This window comes from Ursus americanus, chromosome 2, assembly GCF_024610735.1.
Source record: "Ursus americanus isolate L20-20 chromosome 2, mUrsAme1.1.p, whole genome shotgun sequence".
NCBI classification, from domain to species: Eukaryota; Metazoa; Chordata; class Mammalia; order Carnivora; family Ursidae; genus Ursus; species Ursus americanus.
The window spans coordinates 7,133,522-7,158,496 of NC_142128.1; the positions used below are offsets into that span (position 1 = coordinate 7,133,522).

Consider the following 24,975-nt stretch of genomic DNA (forward strand, 5'->3'; position numbering starts at 1 on the left):
ACCTCCTGGAAATCAGTGCTTTAAGGTGTTAGTGAGAGGTGTTCAAGGGGGAATACCAGGCGAATGCATAAAACCGCGCCCTGCTGAGCCCCGCCATGTAGGAATGCACAAAACCCACAGTGCATTCACCTGAAGCATTTTCCAGCTACCTCAGTTCCCTGGATGTGTTAAGAGCCACACCCACCCAGATCTCCTGTTACAGCTTTGGCCCATTTTAGATTTCCTCTCTGGCCACTCACAGTTCTGAAGCTGCAACTTTTCCAGTGCCCACTTCCACAAGCAAATTTCAGGTCTTTTTCATATAAAGTGCCATATTTATTGTAGTGTTTATGTATTTCACAAATGGGTATAAAGTGTGAAATCATACTACTGTTTTAGTAGGTTCGTATCGTTTTTCCAATGTGTCACTGACAGTTTTTGAGGATTATGCCCCTAATCCCATTTTTCCCATAAGCCCTGTGGTTTTCACTGTGTGATTTTAGTGATTTTTAAGAGTGCATATGTTGTGTTATTGCAGAACTGATTGTATATACAACTCTAGGCTAAAACATTTAAAAATCTTGGTGAGGGGGCGCCTGGGTGGCACAGCGGTTAAGCGTCTGCCTTCGGCTCAGGGCGTGATCCCAGCGTTATGGGATCGAGCCCCACATCAGGCTCCTCTGCTTTGAGCCTGCTTCTTCCTCTCCCACTCCCCCTGCTTGTGTTCCCTCTCTCGCTGGCTGTCTCTGTCAAATAAATAAACTAAATCTTTAAAAAAAAAACAAAAAATAAAAATCTTGGTGAAATGGGTGATTTCTAGGGAATTTTCAAAATTGATGTAAGAAGAAGTTAAAATCCTGAACTGATTACAAATCACAAATGAGATTTTTTTTAGGTTATCAACAATATACTACCAAGAAAGATGTCTAATTGGCTTTGAGGGTAAATTCTTTCAAATGCTCTAGAAATAAATCATTTCTATACTGTATAAATGCTGCCAAACATTGGGGAAAATGGAATATTTCCCAATTCATTTTATGAAACTAACAGAAACCTGAACACCAACTCCTGGCTAACATACACAACACAGAAAAAATACAAAACCTCCTATCCCTCTCACTTAAAAGTACAGCTGTAATGACTGTAAACAAAATATAAGCAAATCAGATTTGACCACTTTTTTAAAGGATCATAATCACACTGTGACCAATTTGGATTTATTATGGGAGAGGAGGACTAGTTATACATTAGAAAATCTATTAATATAGTTTATTGTATAAATAGGAGAAAGGACAATTCAAATAGGTGCAAAACCTATTTTGCGAAAACCTATTCTGTGAAATTAAACATTCAATAATTTTAGTGAAGAAAAGCTCTGGAAAAGTAGAAATAGATAAATATTTCTATATCATGAAAAAAAATTTAAATCTACCTCAAACCAACAGCTAATATCAAAAGACAAAAGTAAAACACCCCAAATTTTCCTGTTAAAATAATATGGTACTTTACTATAATACGAGGATTGTAAAGTGCTTACTAAGTAAAGTACCAGTCAATATTCCAAGAATTTTACATTCAGTAGTTAAATCCTCAGAACAAACCTATGATGGAACTATGCCCAAGATTTCACAGTAGGACATAAAGTTTCTGTTATTCATGGGTGATATCGTTTCCTAGAAACACAAGGGAAGCACCTGAAAATTGCTGGAATCAATTATAATTCACTAACATACTTGGTTATAAAATATTTAAACAAAAACTAATAGCTTTTCCGTATATTTTCCCACATACTAGCAATGGTTAGTCGCCAAAATTTCAACAGAAATGAATTTTTAATTTTCTGTGAATAAAGTGATAAAAGTATAATATGTATGTTAATTCAAAAGTATACTAAATGACACGGAAGAAGAGTTAAATAAATAGATGTATCATATTCTTGGATAGGAATAAACAGTGTTGTAAATACCTTCATTCTCTCAAAATTAATTTATAAACTTAATGCAATTATGAGTAAAATTCCAAAGGGGTACTTCTTAAATATATTTTTCATATTTTATTTAAAAAATTGGGGGGGGCACCTGGGTGGCCCAGTTAAATGTCCATCCTTGCCTCAGGTCATGATCCCAGGGTCCTGGGATAGAGCCCTGGGCCAGGCTCCCTGCTCAGCAGAGAGTCTGCTTGTCCCCCGACCTCTGCCCCTCCCCCCTTCTCACGGGGTCTCTCTCTCTCTCTCTCTCTCAAATAAATAAAATCTTTAAAAAAATTAAATAAAAATAAAAATTTTAAATATAAATTCAATTTAATATATAGTGGATTATTAGTTTCAGGGGTAGAATTTAGTGATTCATCAGTTGCATATACCACCCAGTGCTCATTACACCAAGTGCCCTCCTTAGTGCCCAACCCCTCGCCTACTATCCTCCAGCAACCCTCAGTTTGTGTCCTGTAGTTAAGAGTCTCTTATGATTTGCCTCCCTCTCTGTTGTTCTTGTTGTTGTTTAAGATTTATTTATTTGAGAGAGAGAGGGAGAGCACAAGTGGGGTGGGTGGGGAGGGGCAGAAGGAGAAGCAGACTCCCCGCTGAGCTGGGAGGCTGGCGTGGGGCTCCACCCCAGGACCACGACCTGAGCCGAAGGCAGATGCTTAACCGACTGAGCCACCCAGGTGCCCCTCCCTCTCTGTTTTTATCTTATTTTATTTTTCCTTCCCTTCCCCTATGTTCATCTGTTTTGTTTTTTAAATTCCACATATGAGTGAAATCATATGGTATTTGTCTTTCTCTGAGGGGGTATTTTTAATCTAACAAAATAATCATTGGGTTCATCTGGGAGAAAATGTTCAAAAAATCACCAAGAAAATGCTTAAGTAATGAGAGGTACTTTGATCTTAAAATGTGCTCTGAACTAAAATGTGCTTTAAACTACAATAAATAAAAAACATATTATACTGAAAACAGACTAGAGACACTAATAAAACTGCAAAATCCTAGAGAGAAAAGCTAGACTCAGACCAAGCATAGTAATTAGCATGTGATAGAGGTAACATTTCAAACCAGTGCAGAACAAAGACATTCAATAAATGATACTGTGGGTTTTTTTTTTTATAATGATTTTTTATTATATTATGTTAGTCACCACACAGTACATCCCCGGTTTTCGATGTAAGGCTCGATGATTCATTAGTTGTGTATAACACCCAGTGCACCATGCAATATGTGCCCTCCTTACTACCCATCACCGGCCTATCCCATTCCCCCACCCCCCTCCCCTCTGTAGCCCTCAGTTTGTTTCTCATAGTCCATAGTCTCTCATGTTTCATTCCCCCTTCTGATTACCCCCCCTTTCTTTATCCCTTTCTTCCCCTACTGATCATTCTAGTTCTTATGTTCCATAGATGAGAGAAATCATATGATAGTTGTCTTTGTCTGCTTGACTTATTTCACTTAGCATTATCTCCTCCATTGCCATCCATGTTGTAGCAAATGTTGAGAACTCGTTCTTTCTGATAGCTGAGTAATATTCCATTGTATATATGGACCACAACTTCTTAATCCAGTCATCTGTTGAAGGGCATCTCGGCTCCTTCCACGATTTAGCTATTGTGGACATTGCTGCTATGAACATTGGGGTGCATATGGCCCTTCTCTTCACTACGTCTGTATCTTTGGGGTAAACACCCAGTAGTGCAATGGCTGGATCATAGGGTAGCTCAATTTTTAACTTTTTAAGGGACCTCCACACTGTTTTCCAGAGTGGCTGTACCAACTTGCATTCCCACCAACAATGTAGGAGGGATCCCCTTTCTCCACATCCTCTCCAACAATTGTTGTTTCTTGCCTTGTCTATTTTTGCCATTCTAACTGGCGTAAGGTGGTATCTCAGTGTGGTTTTGATTTGAATTTCCTTGATGGCTAATGATTTTGAACATTTTTTCATGTGTCTGTTAGCCATTTGTATATCTTCATTGGAAAAGTGTCTGTTCATATCTTCTGCCCATTTTTTGATTTGTTTATTTGTTTCTCGTGTATTGAGTTTGAGAATTTCTTTGTAGATCTTGGATACCAGTCCTTTATCTGTAGTGTCATTTGCAAATATATTCTCCCATTCCGTGGGCTGCCTCTTAGTTTTTCTGACTGTTTCCTTGGCTGTGCAGAAACTTTTAATCTTGATGAAGTCCCATAAATTCATTTTATCTTTTGTTTCTCTTGCCTTTGGGGATGTGTCATGAAAAAGGTTGCTTTGGCCGATGTCATAGAGGTTGCTGCCTATGTTCTCCTCTAGAATTTTGATGGATTCCTGTCTCACATCGAGGTCTTTCATCCATTTGGAGTTTATTTTTGTGTATGGTGTGAGAGAGTGGTCAAGTTTCATTCTTTTGCATGTAGCTGTCCAATTTTCCCAGCACCATTTATTGAAGAGACTGTCTTTTTCCCACCGGATGTTTTTTCCTGCTTTATCAAATATTAGTTGCCCAAAGAGCCGAGGGTCCATTTCTGGGCTCTCTATTCTGTTCCATTGGTCTATGTGTCTGTTTTTGTGCCAGTACCATGCTGTCTTTGTGATCACAGCTTTGTAGTACAGCTCAAAATCCGGCATTGTGATGCCCCCAGCTTTGTTTTTCCTTTTCAACAGTTCCTTGGAGATTCGGGGTCTTTTCTGGTTCCATACAAATTTAAGGACTATTTGTTCCAGTAGCATTGAAAGTGTAGATTGCTCTGGGTAGCATGGACATTTTAACTATGTTAATTCTTCCGATCCATAAGCATGGAATATCTTTCCATCTTTTTATGTCTTCCTCAATGTCTTTTAAGAGTGATTTATAGTTTCTAGAATAAAGGTCCTTTACGTCTCTGGTTAAGTTAATTCCAAGGTAACGTATGGTTTTTGGTGCTATTGTAAATGGAATGGATTCCCTAATTTCTCTTTCTTCGTTCTCGTTATTCGTGTACAGAAATGCAACTGATTTCTGAGCATTGATTTTGTATCCCGCTACGTTACTGAATTGCTCTATAACTTCTAATAGTTTGGGAGTGGCTTCTTTTGGGTTTTCCATATAGAGTATCATGTCATCTGCGAAGAGAGACATTTTGACTTCTTCTTTGCCGATTTAAATACCTTTGATCCCTTTTTGTTGTCTGATTGCTGTTGCAAGGACTTCTAGCACTATGTTGAATAATAGTGGCGAGAGTGGGCATCCTTGTCGTGTTCCTGATCTTAAGGGAAAGGCTTCCAGCTTTTCCCCATTGAGAATAATATTTGCAGTAGGCTTTTCATAGATGGCTTTTATGAGATTGAGAAATGTACCTTCTATTCCTAACTCTGAAGGGTTTTAATCAGGAAAGGATGCTGTATTTTGTCAAATGCTTTTTCAGCATCGATTGAGAGGATCATATGGTTCCTGAGTCTTTTCTTGTTGATATGATGTATCACGCTGATTGATTTGCGAATATTGAACCACGCTTGCATCCCAGGAATAAATGATACTGTGTTAATTTGGGTGTAATTTTCTAATTAAAGAGTAAAAATTTTGAATACAAAACAAACAAATCTATTGTTTTTTGAAAGTAAAGACTTACTCTTGCATTGGAAAGGACTTTCTACTGTAGTACAATACACATAACATGGAATTTATTATTTTAGCATTTTAAACTGCACAACTCAGTGACATTAAGTATATTCACAATATTGTACAACCATCATCACTATCTGCTTCCAGATCTTTTAATCATCCCAAAGAAAATCCCATATCCATGAAGCACATTCCCCATTTTCCCCTCCTTCCCACTAGCAACCATGAACTTTCTGTCTACGGATTTGCCTATTCCAGACGTTTCATATAAATAGAAACATACATATTGTGCCTTTTGTTTCTGGCTTCTTTCATTTCACATAATATTTCCAAACTCATCCATGTTTTAGCATGAATCAGTACTTCATTACTTTTAATGGCTGAATGATATTCCATAGTACGAATATACTACTTTTTGTTTGTCATCCATCAGTTGATGGACATTTGGGTCGTTTCCACCTTTTGGCTATTGTGAATAGTATTGCTACAACCATTTGTGTGAAAGTTTTTGTGTGGATCTATGTTTTCAATTCTCTTGACTTATGAATTTTAGGAGTGATTTCCATTTCTGCAAAAAGGCCTTTGGGATTTTAATAAGGATTACATTCAATCCCTAGATCACTTTGCGGTATGATATAGTATTGTCATCCTAACAATCATTAAGTCTTCTAACCCATGAATTTGGATGACTTTCCATTTATTTAGATCGTCTTGAAAATTTTCAGCGTTTTTTTGTAGTTTTCAGTGTACAAATCTCACACTTCTTTGGTTAACTTTATTTCTAAGTATTTTTTTCTTTTTATGTATTGTAAATGGAACTGTTTAAATGTCCTTTTAAGATTGCTAATTGCCAATGAATATAAATACAACTGGTTATGTGTGTTTTGTATCCTGCAACTTTCCTGAATTGTTTTATTAGTGCTAGTAGTGCTTTTGTGGATTCTTTGGAATTTTCTCCCTCCCTCCTCTCTCTCTCTCTCTCTCTCTCCACACACACACATACACACACACACACACACACGTCATCTGCAAATAAATATAGTTTTACTTCTTCATTTCCAATTTAGATGTGTTCTGTTTTTCTTGCCTAGTTGCTCTGCCTAGAACTTCCAATACAATGCTGAGTGGAAGTGGTCAAAGCAAGCATTCTTTTCTTGTTTTATCATGAAAGGATGTTGGATTTTGTCAAGTTCCTTTTTTGCATCAATTGAAGTGGTCATGTGAGGATTTTTTTTTCCTTCTTCCTATTATTGTGATGTATTACATTGATTGACTTTTGTAAGTTGAACCGTCTTCACATACCTGGGATAAATCCCCCTTTGTCATGGTGTATAATGCTTTTAATATGTTGCTGGATTTAGTTCACTAATACTTTGTTGAAGATTTTTGCATCTGTGTTCATAAAGAATATTGGTCCGTAGTTTTCTTTCCTTGCAATGTATTTTTCTGACTTTGGTATAAGGATAATACTGGACTGATAGAATCAATTAGGAAGTGTTCCTTCTTTTCTTGTTTTTTGGAAGAGTTTGAGAAGAATTGGTTTTTCAAATATTTCATAGAACTTTTCACTGGATAACATCAGTAAAGCCATCCAGTCCTGGACTTTTCCTTTTGGGGAGGTCTTTGATTACTGATTCCATCTCCTAACTTGTTATAGGTCTACTCAGATTTTTAAAATTTTCTCTGAAGTCAGTTTTGGCACACTGTGTGTTTTTAGGTATTTGTCCATTTCATCTAGATTATTTAATTTGTTGGCATGCAACTCTTCAGAATATTCTTTTATAATCTTTTTCCCCCAGTAAGGTCAGTAGCAATTTCATTTTATTAATTTGAGTCTTCTTTCTTTTTTTTTCATAGTCTGGCTAAAGATTTGTCAAATTCATTGATCTTTTCAAGGAAGCAACTTTTCGTTTAATGGATTTTCTCTATTATTTTTGTATTCTCTACTTTGGTTATCTCCACTCTAATCTTTATTATTTCCTTCCTTCTGCTCTCTTTAGGTTTAGCTTGCTCTTTTTCTAGTGTGTGTGTGTGTGTGTGTGTGTGTGCACGCGCACGCGCGCGCAACGCCAAGGGACAAATTCATAAGAAACTTGACAGCTAAATTACAAGAAAAAAATTTAACTTATATACATCAAAAAAACACATGAATAAATTAAAAGACAAAAAGCAAACTGGAAAAATATTTAAAACCTGTGTCAGACAAAGGTTAACATTCTAAGAGCTCCTGCAAACAGTAAAATGAATATCCTAGCAGAAAAGTAGGCAATAGACAGGCCTAAGACAAAGAGTGAAAGAAAAATCATCCTAATGGTTACTAAACATATTAAATTCTCAACCATAATTGTGAATAAAGAAATTAAAATAAAAGACATAATAATTCTTCTGTTAATTTTTTTATTGGGGTGAAATTCACGTAACCCAAAATTAATCATTTTAAAGTGAGCAATTTGGTGGCATTTAGTACATTCACAACATTATGTAACTACCACATCTATCTAGTTCCAAAAACTTTCATCACCCCAAAAGGAAACTTGGCATCCATTAAGCAGTTACTCCTCACTTCCCGTCCCCCCAGCTGCTAGCACCATCAATATATATTTTTTCCGTCAAAGAGGAAATAAAGCAGTGATAATTGACATATCTGTACATCAGAATCACCTGGAAAGCCTCAAAAATTCCAATGCCCAAGGTCACATCCCAGACCAATGAAATCAGAATCTTTGGAAGTGGGACCAGGGTATCAGTATTGTTTAAGGTTCTCTACATGATTCCAATATACAGTCAAGGTTGAGAATGATAATAATTCTAATTCTAGTGAGTATATCCTAGTATAGGGTGCTCTGTAATTTGTACAACTTTTTGAAAGAACTGTCTGGCAATAATAATAGCTCACATGTATTGAGCTCTTATCATGTTCAGACACTAGGCTAAGTGTGTTATTAGTTCTTTTAATCCTCACAGCAGCCCTACTGAGCAATGTGCTCTCACCCTCATTTTACAGATGTACAGAGATACAGAGAAACTAAATGATGTAACTAAATTACATAGCAAATAAGTGTTTTCAATCTGTGCTTTAGCCACTACTCTACACTGTGGACTGCCATCCTTTAAAATGCTCCTTCTAGAAAGTTATCCCAAGGAAATCATCCTGGATGCACACTAGAATTTTCAGTGCATATTGTTTAAAAGTGAAAATTGAAAACAATTTAAATACCCAGATGTACAATAGGAAATTATTAAATTACATAAATTATATGATTGAATATGAGGTAGCTATTTTATTTTTAAAGATTTATTTATTTATTTATTTATTTGAGAGAGAGTGAGAGAGAGAGAGAGCAGGGGCAGAGGGAGAAGCAGACTCCCCAATGAGCAGGGAGCCCAACGTGGGACTCGATTCCAGGACCCCAGGATCATCACTCAAGCCGAAGGCAGACGCTCAACCCACTGAGCCACCCAGGCTTCCCAAGGTAGCTATTTTTTTTTAAAGATTTTATTTATTTATTTGACAGAGATAGAGACAGCCAGCGAAAGAGGGAACACACGCAGGGGGAGTGGGAGAGGAAGAAGCAGGCTCATAGCGGAGGAGCCTGATGTGGGGCTCGATCCCAGAACGCTGGGATCACGTCCTGAGCCGAAGGCAGATGCTTAACCACTGTGCCACCCAGGCGCCCCCCCAAGGTAGCTATTTTAAATGAATAGTTGAATATATGTGTGTACACAGTTGAATTATTGGTAGGCCAAAAAAATGATAAAAAGAGTACGTACAATGTGTGTTTATATATATCTGATAAAATATACTCCAAATGCTAATAGGTATCTCTGAATGATAGACTGTGGATAACTTTTATTTTCTTCTTTTTGCATATGTATATTTCCTAATTTTTCTATAATGCTTATGTATTTTTGGTTTTTAAAATAAAATCCTAAATCCTGTAGGACTGGAACTTCATCAAGATAAAAAGCTTTTGCATAGCAAAGGAAATACTCAACAAAAACCAAAACAGAATGGGAGAAGATATTTGCAAATGTCTTATCAGATAAAGGGCTAGTATCCAAAATCTATAAAGAACTTATCAAACACAACACCCAAAGAACAAATAATCCAATCAAGAAATGGGCAGAAGACATGACAGGTATTTCTCCAAAGAAGATATCCAAATGGCCAACAGACACATGAAAAAATGCCCAACATCCCTCAGCATCAGGGAAATACAAATCAAAATCACAATGAGATACCACCTCACACCAGTCAGAATGGCTAAAATGTCACGAATTGACAGATGTTGGTGAGGGTGCGGAGAAAGGGGAACCCTCCTACACTGTCGGTGGGAATACAAGCTGGTGCAGCCACTCTGGAAAACAGTATGGAGGTTCCCCAAAATGTTGAAAATAGAGCTACTCTATGACCCGGCAATTGCACTACTGGGTATTTTTCCCAAAGGTACAAATATAGTGATCCAAAGGGGCACCTGCACCCCAAAGTTTATAGCAGCAATGTCCACAATAGCCAAACTATGGAAAGAGCCCAGATGCCCATTGACAGATGAATGAATAAAGATGTGGTCCATATATACAATGGAATATTATGCAGTCATCAAAAAATGAAATCTTGCCATACACAATTACGTGGATGGAACTAGAGGGTATTATGCTAAGCAAAATAAGTCAATTAGAGAAAGACAATTATCATATGATCTCACCGACATGTGGAATTTAAGAACCAAAACAGAGGACCATAGGGGAAGAGAGGAAAAAATAAAACAAGACGAAATCAGAGAGGGAGACAAACCATAAGAGACTTTTAATCATAGGAAACAAACTGAGGGTTGCTGGAGGGGAGGGGGGGGAGAAATGGAGTAACTGGGTGATGGACATTAAGAAGGGCATGTGATGTAATGAGCACTGGGTATTATATAAGACTGATGAATCACAGACCTGTACCTCTGAAACCAGTAATACATTATATGTTAATTATTTGAATTAAAATTAAACAAAAATAAAAATAAAATAAAATAAGTTTAAAGGAGCACCTGGCTGGCTCAGTTGATAGACTGTGGGACCCCTGATCTCAGGGTTGTGAGTTCGAGTCCCATGTTCGGTGAAGAGATTCTTAAAAATAAAATCTTTAAAAAAATAAAATAAGTTTAAAATGTTAACTGTCTTCATCGACAAACCTCTTCCATCCCTTTGCCTTTGGGATACAGTATACACTAGAGACCTTACACAAAACCTATCTATGCTCGCACCATCCCCTTCCCATTTCTGAAACTTTTGGGTTCTGGTCTATACTATCCCAAGCTGTCTCTGGTCCAGATGACAAGAGAATTAGATGTCACTATTTTCTTTAACCCCCAAACTCAACTTGTTTCCTTTCCCCCTTACACCTCCTATTGCCTTCATTTCTTCAAAACAAACAAACATCAAACCCTCTAGTGTTGCATGGTTGAGGAGCTAAATGTGACTACAAACTTCAAGAGAAAAGCATAGAAATAAAACCTACCCCATCCCTTCTCAAATATTTTTCTTCTTTCTTTCTTTCTTTCTCTTTCTTTCTTTCTTTCTTTTTGTGGGGGCGGGGGGCTTCTCCTTTATCTTTTTTCTCCTTTTCCCTGAAAAGAAATAGATAACGTACCACCACACTTCCCTCCCCCCCAAACGCCATCCTGGATTCGGGTCATACTTACTGTTACTATCCAGCTGCTTACTATACATCTTGTATAACTTGCTTAACCTGTTTCTTCTGTAACTAAATTAAACATACCTACCTTATTTGTGTTACAAAGTAGTTGTGTTGATAAATATAACTGGCGAATGTTCTGAAGACAGAAAATACACTTAATAAATTCTGAAAGAGGCAATTTTTTTCCTCTAATTTCTTCTTTTGCTCTCCTGCCTCTTTTGACCACCTGTTAGATTTTCTTCCTTTTCTGTTCCTTCTTCTTCCCATTTTCTCCCTCCTCACCTCTTTTCATTTATTCATTCTGCAAACACTGATCAACAGTTGGGTCAGGCACACTGCTAGGGTTCTTTGAAGAGCTCACAGCTAACGTGGGCAACCTGGCTCTTAGACCAGTAGCTGCAGTATAATGTCTAAGTACTAGAACAGCAGAGAGGACCCTGCAACAAAATCTGGGCGCAGGGAGTCTTCACAGAGGAAGTGGTGGTTTGAAGAGGGCCTTGAAGGATGAAACAGTTCACAGATAGGCAGAGGAGGGAGGGAAGAGCATCCCAGATAGAAGGGCCACATGCACAGAAAGAAACATGGGTAATCCCATAAAGGCAGAGGCAGAAGATGCAGTTAGAATGGAAGGTTACAGCCACATCAGGGAGGTTTTTAAACCTGACTAGAGAGTTCGGACTTAGTAACCCAGCTCAGGGGTTCCTGGTTTTGTTTTTGTGTGGTCTCAGGAGTGGGCTGGCAAGATCGTTGAGCGATCTCCCCACCTAGGTGGGGAGGGGTTAGCAGGTACCAGCTGTGCAGAGAGAATTAGGAAGGTCTCATGCCAAGAACTTCCTAACCCCTCACTTACTTGCCCTTTGCTTCTCTCTTCCTTCTTTTTTTCCCTTCCCTCTCCTCCATTCCTTCTCCTTCAATCTCCTTTCCCTTCTGCCCTTTACCACTCTCAGCTCTCGGTGCATTTGGAGCCAGAAAGGTCAATGACAGCAATAGGAATTCTGTGAAAGTGCATTGGTGCCCACATGGTAGGGGCAAAGGGTGGTGTGGGAGGTGGTGAGCAGGGATCCCCACCGAGGCTCTTGGTCATTTGCTTAACTGTAACACACTTGCTTGGGGGGAAATGAAATAAAGCACAAGGAAACAAAAATGAGAGCAACAGGCACAGGATTTGAGGGAGGGGGTTTTCCAACCAAAGAGGCAGGAGGAAATCCATGTCCATGCTTCTATTGTTTTAATGCAAATAAACAAAGTGGTCTGAGGTATGGACAGTGAGAAAGTGAAGTCTCCTTCCCTCAAGCCAGGGTCCTGAGCAGCTTGCCAGAGTAACTCAGGGCCATGCCCTCCCACCAGCCCCAGGACCTCCCCCAGTCGTGACTGGCAGGACCAATTACAATTGGGGGCCCAGTGCAAAATGAAAACATTGGGCCCCTTGTTCAAAGATTATTACGAATTTCAAAATGGGGACCGCAGAGCATTAAACCCAGCACAGGCTCTTCTTAGCATGGGTCTCTCTGTGACTGTACAGTTTGAGCACCATGAAGTCAGCCCTGATGAAAGGCGATGGTAAGATGGACAGGACAGGCACAATACACAGGAACTGACTCAGGCAGTACAGGAAGTGAGGCGGTTGGGTTCCCACCGTGGGGTCTGTGGACTATCTGAAGTATTTAAAATATTTAGTAGAAATGGATGTTGAAGGTATCCAATATCCAGTGGATATTGGAAGTAGAAAGGAAAATTTTAATAAATTTGAAACAAAAACAGGGAGAAGGTTACATCATAAATGCAATGTTATAAAAAGAGACTAAAAAGGGCGTCTCGGTTGTGGCCACTGCAACAAACTCCCACAGACTGGGTGGCTCATAGACAACAGAAACTTAGTTCTGGAGCTTGAAGCCCCAGATCAGAGGCCAGCATGGTCAGGTTCTGGTGAAAGACCTCTTTTGAGTTGAAACTGCTGACTTTAGTTTTATCCTCATGTGATGGAAAACAGAGACCAGAAGGAAGCTCTTTCCAGTCTCTTCTTATCAGGGCACTAATCGCATTCAAGGGCTCCACTCTCATGACCAAATTACCTCCCAAAGGCCCCACCTACTACCATCACATTTGGGGTTAGGATTTCAACATATGAATGGGGGTGGGGAGAGACAAACATTCCGTCCCTTAACAAAGTCATTGGTGACGAAAAGGTTAAGAATCATGAAATAAAACTAAGTCATATCTTTACATTACAATGTAGTCAACTTGGGAGGACTGACTTTCTTTCTTTTCTTTCTTTCTTTCTTTTTTTTTTTTTTTTGAGAGAGACAGAGACAGAGTATGCACACACTGTGGGCAAGAGTGGGGGGTAGCAGAGGGAGAAGCAGACCCCCAGCTAAGCAGGGAGCCGGGACTCGATCCCAGGACTCTGGGATCATGACCTGAGCTGAAGGCACATGCTTAACCAACTGAGCCACCCAGGCACTCTTGGGAGGACTTTATGAGGGAAAAGCCAAAATCAGAAAAGACTCTTCCGTGTCCAACCAAGGAAAGATCTTCTTGAAGGGCCTAACACCCCCCTCCCTGTCTCTGAGTTGATCTGGAACTTGGTTAGACCCCCATGCTCCAGCATATATCCCTCTGGGTTCACACTACCATACCATCCCCATCTTAGCCCCTTCCTGGTCTCCCACCCTTACTCTCTTCCAAATATCTGACAAGACTTGCCCAGGTCTTTCTTCTTTTTGCAATGGCTACACTGTCATTTATTTAAGGAGAGCAAAGGGTCACCAAATTTGGCTGCCTTACCTCTTGTGGGTGGTTTTATGGAAAGGGAGGTGGGGATGAAGGAGAGGGAAGGCTAGCTGGAAAAAAGATGATATTGGATTTGTGGTCCTGAATTTTATTTGATTTTGTTTTGCCAAATTTTGAGAAAATATGGCCCCAGTTTATGAACATTATCTTGGTTTGCAAGGCAAGGGCTAAATTCTAATAACAGCCCTGAACTGAGGTTTCAGGGGCTGAATAGAGGACGAGGATGAGTTAGTATTTTCAAATACAAGTAACACAGGGCCATTACTCCATAAACCAAGAAAATGTTTTTTAACAAGTTCACAGTGATGCCAACAGGACTCCTAGCAATCAGGCCCTATGGGATCTTGTGCACTAGCAGCTCTGGGAATCTACACATCTCCAACTTACTATCAGGATCCTTTAAATACAAATGCCTGCCCCAACCAGTACACACTCAGCCTCTAATAAAAGCAAAAGAGCCCCTCCTTACTCTAGCTCCCAGTCAGCTTTGTCACTTGTTGCTGACTGGCTGCCCCTGGGCCTTGGCTTTCTGGCTCAGTGTGCCACTCCTCTGAGGCCACATTTGTCCACCCTAACCTGCTGCACTCCCAGCTCCACTTCCTCAACCAGGAATGGGACTCAAGCTAATAAGTGTTCAGGACCTTTCCAATCCCATCGCAAGTTGTTCCTGCTATCTGCCAGCAACATGTCCTTCCCCCTCATTTCTAAACAATGTCAGCTCCTAGCTCACTGTCTCTCTCTCCAATTTCTTACCTTTCCTAACACTCAGCAATTTGAAAATCCATATAGATGGACCTTTCAACACTATACAACTTGTCACTTCTGTGAGCCTGCTCTCCATCGATGACACTGTCATCCACCCTCTTCAGTCACTCATGCTGGGCTGACCATTTTACACCTGGGCCTCTGTCCTCAAACTCCAAATATGTCATCTCCTTTTCTCTCTCAGGCAGTGGCTGTGGTTCTCATTTCTGAAAAAATTTCACAGACTCCCCCACCCCCATCTTCTATCTAGCCATCAGAATCTGTGTCCATATAATCAGCCTGCCCATGAGTTGCCAGGGATGAACCATCTATATTTGTATCTAAAGATAATCCTTCACTAGACCCCATCCTTCCTCACCTTCACAAGGCTATTGCTCCAGAAATTCTTCTTGCTCTCTCTTACATCACCATATCCCCCCTCTTTTCTGAGTTGTTCCTATCGGCACACAGCTATGCTTTTATTTTCCCTCCCTTGACCCCACTGATGACCGAGGTTTGTTCTGATCACTGACGTAGCTGGCCCTTCTACCAGCTACTGCCCCATTTCTTTGATCCCTTTGCAGTAAAACTTAAAAGTAGATGACTCTACTCAATGTCATTGATTTCCCCATTCCCATTCTCTCTTAATCTTGTTAGAATCAGACTTTGTTTTAACCACTGCACTGAAACTGCCCTTCTTGAAGTTATCAATGACCTTTATAGCACATAATCCAACAATCAATCACAGAGTGAAGGTTCTCAGCACCTATCAGCAGTGTCCGCACCAGCTGGTTACTCCCTCCTCCCTGATACACGCTCTTCACTTGTTTCCCAGGACACCTCACTTTCCTGGTTTCCTTTGACCTCACTGATTGTTCCTTCTCAGACTTCTTTGCTGATTCCTCCTCTTCTCACACCCTCTTGATGTTGACATGGCCCAAGGATCAGACCCTGATTCTCTTCTCTATTTACACTCACTCCCTTGCTGAGCTCATCCAGTCTCCTGGCTTTAAGGACTATCTATCTACCAACAGCTCCCAAATTTATATTTCTAGCACGTAACTCTTTCCTGAATTCCAGATTCATATATATCTACTCAAAATCTCCACTTGCATACACAGCAGATAGATGTGGGGAAAATGAATTCTATTTCCACCACCACCAACTGCCCTCTAAATAAACTACTCTATCCTTAGCTTTTCCCATCTAAGTTGATGATAATGCCATCCTTCCAGTGGCTCAGGTCAAAAAATCATTATTGCTTTGTTTTTTTCTCACATCCTACGTTCAATGCATCAGAAAATCCTATTGGTTTTACCTTCAAAATGTATTTACAATCTGACTACCTCTCAATACCTCCACGGCTACCACCCTGGTCTACGTCACCGTAATCTCTTACCTAATTGGTCTTCTTGCTTCCACACTTACCTTCCTACAGTCTTTTCTCAACATAACAGCCAGAATGATCCTTTTAATAGTGAGATCATGTTATACCTCTGTTTAAACTCCCTGGTGACTCCCTATTTCACTCAGTATGCATTCTTAACAGGAGCAATATCATCTCCAAAGGGATGAAATTTGTTTCTTAGGGGCCAGGGGGTAAAAAAAAAATCTTGGATATTACAGTGGTTTGTGGTCCTCTGAAGGCCACAGTACATAGAAAAATATAAGTTTATCTATGGTACTAAAATTTTATGAGAAGGTAGCGATTAGAAAATAAAGTCTAAAGAGTCTCCTAGGGAGCATAATACTTGGGGGGAAAAAAGGTTGACAACAACTAACTCAGAGGAAAAACCAAATTCCTACACAGCTGTACATCATCTGGCCTCCATTACCTCCCTGAACTTTTCTCCTACTACTCTCCCCTTGATCATTCAGTTTCAACCACACTGGCTTTTTTGCTGATTCTCAAGTATATCAATCATGCACATTCATACACACATACACACACACACACACACACACACACACACTGAGACTTTGTGATAGTTACCTCTGCCACGGATACTCTCTCCCAGGTTTCCTCCAGGTTGACTCTCTCACCTCCTCCCAGTCTTTGCCTGAGTCTTCCCAACGTCTCCTCAGAGAGACTTACCATGACCACCCTATTTAATACTGTAGCATGTCCCCTCTTACTCCACACTCTGGCCCCCATTTACCTTGATGATTTTTTTCCCCATACCACTTATCATCTTCTAACACACTACTTAATTTTCCTCCTATATGTATTGCTTGTTTTCTGTTTCCATCCACTAGAGTATAAGCTCCATGAGGGTACAGATCTTTGTTCTACCCACAGCCTCTAGAACAGTGGCTGGCATAGAATCGTAGCTCTCAATAATGAATGAATGAATCCTTTTCAGCCCTACAGGAAAAACTTAAATCCTAGAAGGAATTATAACTTCAGTTGAGTGTGAATCTATAAATGGAAAAAAAGTATGAGGCCAGGGCTGAGGATGTGACTCATGGCCACATTATTAATTCTGTCTGGGACCCCTCCTTAAGGTCATAAAAATAACTAGAAATTCAGGCATGTTAAAGCTGTATCTGGAGCCTAGCCCAGGCGGAGAGGGACTTTTTGCCTGGGCTTCACATTCACGAAAGCCTCAAGGTAGGTTTTGAACATTCCCTCTAAAGGCGGTTGGTTATATATTCAGCCAGAGACATGCCCACAAGAAAGGAAGGAGACTTTTCAGATTACGACTTAACTGGTGTCTCATTACAGTATTCTGCCTCACGGATTAACTTTATAAACATGGCAATTATTGCAGGACTGTCAAAATCATAAAGCTTTGTAAAATCTCTGTGTTAAAAGCATTCATATGTTAAATCATGCCACAATTTTGGAACCCTGTTTTTGCTTCTCTTTCGTTTTTCACATACTCTTAAGTTTGAGAAATGAAGTGGCCTGAGCTTTGAGAGAGCCTGCATATGTTAGATGAGCTTTGTCACCTCTTGGCCACAGAGAACCAAGGAAGTGGACTCTCCAACATTATATGGGCTCCCAGCACTCACAGGCTGCCAGGCCCCAGACACTCAAATGCCTCCTCCCCTTCTGGCTCACCAGTGCTTCCCCCAAGATATGTACTTACAAAGCACATTCTTTCCCCTTTGCTCAGTTATCCCATAATAACTGAGGGTGGAGGCAGGGGAAAACCAGTGGGAAAGGATTACCCACAACTGCAGGCCCAGGTATGAATGCTGCCACAGAGACCATCACAGCAAAGGGGCACCCACCCTCTTTGGGTTTTGCGGCTGTGATGGTTGACTTTATGTGTCAACTTGGCTAGGCTAGGGGACCCAGTGGTTTGGTCAAACAACAGTCTAAATTATATATAACCTATCAACAGACTTCCCAACCCCCACTCTGCCTTTCCTGGCTCTTAACCCTGACACATCCATTCAGCCAGCACTTTTTGAAGACTGTGGGGTGATAGTCATTATCTTTGGGAATAAAATGTTAAAAACATCTCAGCCCTAACCTCTGTACTGCTCAGCTTGTAAGTGAGCTAGGCGGACAAAGAGTAGCAGTGAAGTGCAGGAAGTTCTACACTAGAGATATGAGCCCCGTCGATCCTGGTGGGACAAAGTGTGTATGTTGGAAGGGATCAGTTTGGGAGAAAATAAAGGAGTGTGTAGTTTCCAGGCACTTCCCAAAGTCCCAACCTCCAAATATCATCAAAGTAGGGATCAGGGTCAATATATGAATTTGGGGGTGGGGGCACACAAGCATTCAGACTATAGCAATTATCAATACTTTGAAACCGTTTGTATCTCTTTCTATCCCATCCCCCTCTCAATCCCAGAAATAACCATTATTCCAATTTTTAAAAAGCATTCCCTTGATCTTTATCGTTTTGAGGTAGATAAGTAGATAGATTAGATAATATCTCCTATTCCAAGAAGAGTGTCTGGTACACAGAAGGTGCTCAATAAACACTGGTTGAATGAGAAACTTTGCCCTCTACATGAGTAGTATGATTTGTGAAAATGAAACAATTCTGATGATGGCTGATGAGCATTGTCCTGTGAAGGGCTCCTCTGTGTCAAAGTAAAAACAAGGAATTTCTGAGGTAAAATTAAATGTAGCTTTAAAAAGTAATAATAACTGTAGTTGGCTGATGGAGCAATGGGAAAAGCATAAGACTCAGTGCCAGCAAAATTAGACTGGAATCTGGCTCTGCCACTTGCCAGCTAGTGTGCCTGTGAGCAGGGCTCAACCTCTCTTAAATTTGCACCCCCTTATCTGCAAAATGGGGATACAATTACAGCGTGGTTAATGAGAGGGATAGGTAAATGTATGGATAAAAATGCTCTGAAGAGTAAGTTAAAATGATGCTATGGGGGCACCTGGGTAGCACAGCGGTTAAGTGCCTGCCTTCAGCTCAGGGCGTGATCCCAGCGTTATGGGATCGAGCCCCACATAGGCTCCTCTGCTGGGAACCTGCTCTTCCTCTCCCACTCCCCCTGCTTGTGTTCCCTCTCTCGCTGGCTGTCTCTATCTCTGTCAAATAAATAAATAAAATCTTTTAAAAAAAATGATGCTATGAAGTGTCATCAATATTTAAGGCCAAGGAGGGGCGCCTGGGTGGCACAGCAGTTAAGTGCCTGCCTTCGGCTCAGGGCGTGATCCCGGCGTTATGGGATCGAGCCCCATGTCAGGCTCCTCTGCTATGAGCCTGCTTCTTCCTCTCCCACTCCCCCTGCTTGTGTTCCCTCTCTCGCTGGCTGTCTCTATCTCTGTCAAATAAATAAATAAAATCTTTAAAAAAAAATTTAAGGCCAAGGAGAGCCTTTGCAAATTAAGCATCTCCACATAACTTTGTCTCTACATCCTCCTCCCAATTTAAATCTTATGTTATAAACGTACCTTATTTTGGGGCGTCTGGGTGGTTCAGTTGGTTAGGCGTCTGACTGTTGATTTTGGCTTAGGTCGTTATCTCCGGGTAGTGGGATTGAGCCCCGTGTTGGGCTCTGTGCTGAGTGTGGAGCCTGCTTGGGATTCTCTCTCTCCCTCTGCCCCTCCTCCCCCATTCAGGTGTGCGCACTCTCACTCTAAAAATAAAATAAATAAATAAACAAATAAACATACTTCATTAAAAAAAATACATCCATCTTCTCTAATGAACTTTCTCCTCAAGCAACAGTACTTAGTTTTATTTTATTGAGATATAATTCACATATAGTAACATTCACCGTTTTAAAGTGTTCAGTTGAGTGGTTTTGCTACATTCACAGCCTGTGTAACTGTCATCACTCTATCATCCCAGAACATTTTCATCACCAACTAGCAGTTACTCCCCATTTCGCCCTCCCCTCGCCCCTGGCAACCACTGATCTGCTTCGTTTCTATGGGTTTGGCTAGTCTAGACATCTCACCTAAATAGACTCATACTCTGTGCGGCCTTGGGTATCTGATGGCTTTCACTTAGCGTCATGTTTTCAAGGTTTATCCATGTCGTAGGACTTATCAATACTTCATTCCTTTTTACAGCCAGAGGAGAGTCCGTTGTGTGGATATACCATGTTTTATTTACCTGTTGCTGAGTTTATGGATATTTGGGTGGTTTCCAGCGTTGGGCTATTATGACTAACGCTGCAGTGAACATTTGTGTGCAAGTGTTTTGCGTGGACATGTTTCCAGATCTCTCAGGAGTCCATCCAGGAGTGGAGCTGCTCACTGAGTAACTCTAGCTGAACTTTTCCAGGAACCGCTGATGGGTTTTGCACAGCAGCTGCACCACTTCACAGCCCCATCAGCACTGCACGCGGACGCCAAGTTCGCCACACCTTCACCAACAAGGACTAATTATTTCTAGAATCACCCTTCATTTTACCTCACCAACACTTTCTCGGTCACATTGGTATTGCGGGTCTGGAAACTACTTAAAACAAAAGTTTTCGAGGTGACACTCGGGTATTAAAACAATGACTTCAGAGTACTGTTTCTAATTTTTCCTGGCAGGGAATATTCACTTGGCGGCTGCCTAGGGGAGGAGGCGGGGGACTAGACTCACCGTCACATCGTTCCTCACAGAATCCCGGGAGGAAAAGCCGCTTTGGGAACAAATCCCTGTCTTAAAGGGAAAGTGTCCTGGAATAGGGATAAGAGTAGCATCTGACTAGCTCTTCACGTGCTTTTATGTCATTTCACTAAGTTCTCACCCACAGTCACACCGGTGAGCAGTTTCGCCCAAGCAGAATGTCGACCCTCAGCGCGCAGGCGCACACCCTCAGCAAGGCCTCCTCCCTCGAGCCCCGCCCCTCCAGGCCCCTCCCTACGCCGACACGCCCCCTCCCCGCGAGCTCTGGGGCTGAGGGGCGGAGAGAGGGCTGTGACGGAGGGCCTGCCACCAATCCGCTTGCGTCTTCGGGAAGCGGCGCTCCGCACTGGCAGATTGAGGCTGATGATATACTCATGTTCCAATCCGCACTTTGGGGGCGGGGCTAAAGTCCAGGGGCGCAAGTCTGGAGGGGACCGCCTTGTGGAAGCACGTGACCGGGGACTGGAGCCGGAAGCTACCTATCTGATAGGGAGCGCCCCCAGCACCTAAAGCTGCGATGGTGAGTGAGGACGCATGCGCGGGAGTACGCGCTAGGGGTTCTGCATCCTTGTTCCCCAATCTTTTTGGTTCCGCGCACTAGGGCCTGTACTCCGCCCTTACCTCCTAACCACCCTGGGAAGCAGAAAGAATGGAGATGGGAGGGAAGGCGACGTAGAGGGCTGAAGAGGGATCTGTGCGAGGGTGTATGGGCGCTGGGGAGTAGTCTGCGGGGGTGGGGCGGGCCACCCGGGGAATTGGAGATGGGGTGGAGTGGGGGAAGGGAACAGTGGAGCTGCGGAGGCCAGCGGAGCCCAGGGTCAGAGGGTGAGGAAGATGGGAAGCTCAGCAAGATCAGTGTTGAGGGCTTTGTAGAGGAAAGAGGGTATGGAAGGGCTAGCTGGGGAAAGAGAACGTTTGGGGAGGCCTTGTCAAGAGAGACTTGGGTTTGCAAGTGAAGGGCATCTAGAGACATCCTGGCATGCTTTTCACTAATTGCATCTTTACCCACTAGACTTCTGCACTGACCCAGGGGCTGGAGCGAATCCCAGACCAGCTGGGCTACCTGGTGCTGAGTGAAGGCGCAGTGCTGGCGGTGCGTTCTGGGCAAGGGAGGGGGTCCACCAAGGACACATAGCCCCGTGATCCCTTTTAACATCGCCTAAGGTTTAGCCTAAGTTGTCTCTATTCTAACTAGGTCTTAGCTATCATGCTTGGCAGATAGTAAGCTTTCAGTAACCAAATAAATCTCTGGAATCATAGTCTGGTAATTTTATTTATTTATTTATTTATTCGACAGAGATAGAGACAGCCAGCGAGAGAGGGAACACAAGCAGGGGGAGTGGGAGAGGAAGAAGCAGGCTTATAGGGGAGGAGCCTGATGTGGGGCTCGATCCCATAACGCTGGGATCACGCCCTGAGCCGAAGGCAGGCGCTTAACCGCTGTGCCACCCAGGTGCCCCTAGTCTGGTAATTTTTTGAGGTAAAAGAGGTTTAATGACTTTAACAATGTCAGACAACTAGTTACAGGTTTGTTGATAACTGACATTATCCAGGTTTTCTCGAATATGTCTTTATTTGGCATTTATTTAAGAGGCTTTGTATTTTGTTTCATAGTACAATATAGTGTTAAGCTCTCTAGAAGTTTTTAATGGAGCTGGAGAGACAAGGCTTAAGGATAAAAGTTGAAAGCAATGCAAGTGGTAAAGACTAGTGAAGGAGACCAGAAAATGAAGGATTCGACCCTTGTGTTGTAACTTACATTATGACAAGGAGACTCTTGGAGGAGCTAAGAATTCAGCTGGGCTTAAAGGATGGATGGTTGTGAACAGGCAGAAAAGGAAATTATTCAGGGTTGGAGTGGTGGGTTTGTGTTGAAAAGATTTGGAAAGGTTTGGAAACGGATGTGGTCAGGAAAGATCTCACTGTGGAGGACTTTCAAGGCTGGGATGACACATTTGGGTTAATCTTGAGGGTAAGAGGAGCTTTGAAGGGTTTCAAACAGAAATGTGAGCTAAGGGGGCGCCTGGGTGGCGCAGTCGTTAAGCGTCTGCCTTTGGCTCAGGGCGTGATCCCGGCGTTCTGGGATCGAGCCCCACATCAGGCTCCTCCACTAGGAGCCTTCTCCTCTCCCACTCCCCCTGCTTGTGTTCCCTCTCTCGCTGGCTGTCTCTGTCAAATAAATAAATAAAATCTTAAAAAAAAAAAAAAAAGAAAGAAATGTGAGCTAAGGAAATAGCTGAGCAAGATTATTCTATTAGATGTGAAGATAGGCCAGAAGGGGTGGGATTCAGAAGGTGGGGGCTGCTGCGAAAATCTAGGTATGAGACAGGTCTGGTGGCAGTGAGACGGAGTAAGGAGAGAAGAAATTTTAAAGGAAGAATCAATATATCTTGGTAATGACTAGAGATAGGTAATAGAGGAGACACTTCTCCATCTAGTAAGACTTTGAACCCAAGCCTAGAATGATGGTGCCTTAACAAACAGGAAATTAAGAAAGGAAGTGGATTGGGGAGGGGGTGAGTTAAGGAGAATTTTGATGACTTGACTTTAGACAGCAGTTAGTATATATTGCCAGGAGCTGTTTTGAGCACCTCACCAATATCTGTGTAATCTTCACAATGAGCCCATGGATAGGACTTGTCCCAATTTACAGATGAGAAAACAGAGGTACAGAATGTCCAAGAGAGCAAAGGGCACTGAATATGACCTAGGTGGGAGGTCCATGTTGACGAGGTGGGGAGAGGAAATTGAGACAGTCACCAGAAAAGAGGAAGCCAGGCCACAGTGACATCATTACCCAAGGGCTAGGTAGTAGGGAGGGGCTCAAGGATAAAGAGGATATTCGTTTATGTTTCGGATTCTGCAGACAGGGCAAAAAGTAGGTAGACTGAGGAAAAGAGGGGGCCTTGAACCTGTCAGTGGTGGGTGGGCACAGATGTTTGAGAATGGTTTTATCAATAAGTGGGGAGTGGGGGAGAAATCAAGTTTCAGCAATTAGGAAACAATGGTCAGTAAAGAAACGAACAAGAGTCACTGCTCACTGGGGGAAGCCCCATACTGTGAGGATGAAAAACAAGATGGTATCAAGAGGGGCAACAATATCATAGAGTTTCAGTCTTGTTTTTCCAAAAATGGAGGTGACCTTAGGGGTATTGGAAAGTTGAGAGGGAGAGGTTACAAATGCTAGAGCCAAAGTGACTTCCTAGAATTCTTTCCCAATTCTGTTCCCTAATTTCTGCCATCCTTCCTCCTCCCTCTGCATGCAGTCATCTGGGGATCTAGAGAATGACGAGCAGGCAGCCAGTGCCATCTCTGAGCTGGTCAGCACGGCCTGTGGCTTCCGGCTGCACCACAGCACGAACATACCCTTCAAGCGCCTGTCGGGTGAGCCTCAGCCCCTGCCCCCCTGGTGGTGGTGGTGGGAGGGGGTGGGGGTTGCCCCCAGAGGCTTCTCTTCTCAGGGAAAAAAAAACAAAACAAAACACCTGTCTCCTGCCAACCTCCCACCATCTCCCCCTGGAGTCCCTGGTCCCTTTAGGATTCACCCCTGCATCAGAACTATGAGAAAGCAAGAGAAGGAAGGAGACATAGTGGAGCCCTCTTTACCTTCAAATCTCTGAGCCTTGAACTATCGAATGCCTTTGGCTTTTGATCCCACCAGTTTGTGTGACCCTAGAGTACCCCCACTAACTCTGTACTCCCTTCCCCCTCCTGGGCGGGGGAAGGTGTGTCTCCTCTCCAGTGGTCTTTGGAGAACACACGCTGCTGGTGACCGTGTCAGGACAGAGGGTATTTGTGGTGAAGAGGCAGAACCGAGGCCGGGAGCCTGTTGACGTCTGAGCCTGCCAGAGGGCAAGGGGCAGAGGTGGATTGGGTCCATGGGCCTCTGTGATGAGGAAGACGCAAACCTCCTCCACCTCTTTCTTGGCTTGCTGCTAGAACTAAGACTTTCTGCTCGCCCACCTCCCCACCCCTACCTGGAAGGGCAGAGGCTTGGGGACTTTGCACTGTGTCAAGGAGAGTGAGGGCAAGGTGATCTCCCTCTTCCCTCCCTCCCTCCCTCCTAATAAACATGAATCTGATGTTCCCAGGCCCAGGGATGTGTGTATGAGAGGGCGTGACAGGGGGTGGGGGGATATACCCCAAGTCTGTCTTCTGTCTTCT

General features: G+C 42.3%; 2 protein-coding genes across 2 annotated transcripts in view; one reads left to right on the forward strand and one right to left on the reverse strand.

Moving 5' to 3' along the window:
* The window catches only part of LOC123777302 (NXPE family member 3-like), a 64,096-nt gene extending 43,125 nt beyond the window's left edge, over window positions 1-20,971 (reverse strand). The window contains exons 1-2 of the mRNA XM_045773866.2: window positions 20,785-20,971; window positions 19,638-19,822 (exon numbers count right to left, since the gene is read on the reverse strand). The gene's annotated coding sequence lies outside the window, so the exon portion shown is untranslated. The remainder of the gene's footprint in view (window positions 1-19,637; window positions 19,823-20,784) is intronic.
* A 225-nt stretch (window positions 20,972-21,196) lies between these two features.
* LAMTOR4 (late endosomal/lysosomal adaptor, MAPK and MTOR activator 4) lies at window positions 21,197-24,898 on the forward strand. Its single transcript, XM_045773848.2, has 4 exons — window positions 21,197-21,331; window positions 21,824-21,904; window positions 24,078-24,195; window positions 24,554-24,898. Exons 1-4 carry the CDS (start codon window positions 21,329-21,331, stop codon window positions 24,649-24,651), a joined length of 300 nt encoding a protein of 99 aa, XP_045629804.1. The 5' UTR covers window positions 21,197-21,328; the 3' UTR covers window positions 24,652-24,898.
* Window positions 24,899-24,975: the final 77 nt, after the last annotated feature.

Excerpts from the sequence above, each read along its gene's own strand:
- LAMTOR4 (XM_045773848.2), top strand. Across the intron at positions 21,905-24,077 it reads GTGAAGGCGCAGTGCTGGCG|TCATCTGGGGATCTAGAGAA; the intron begins GTGCGTTCTGGG and ends CTCTGCATGCAG. Across the intron at positions 24,196-24,553 it reads ACCCTTCAAGCGCCTGTCGG|TGGTCTTTGGAGAACACACG; the intron begins GTGAGCCTCAGC and ends TCTCCTCTCCAG.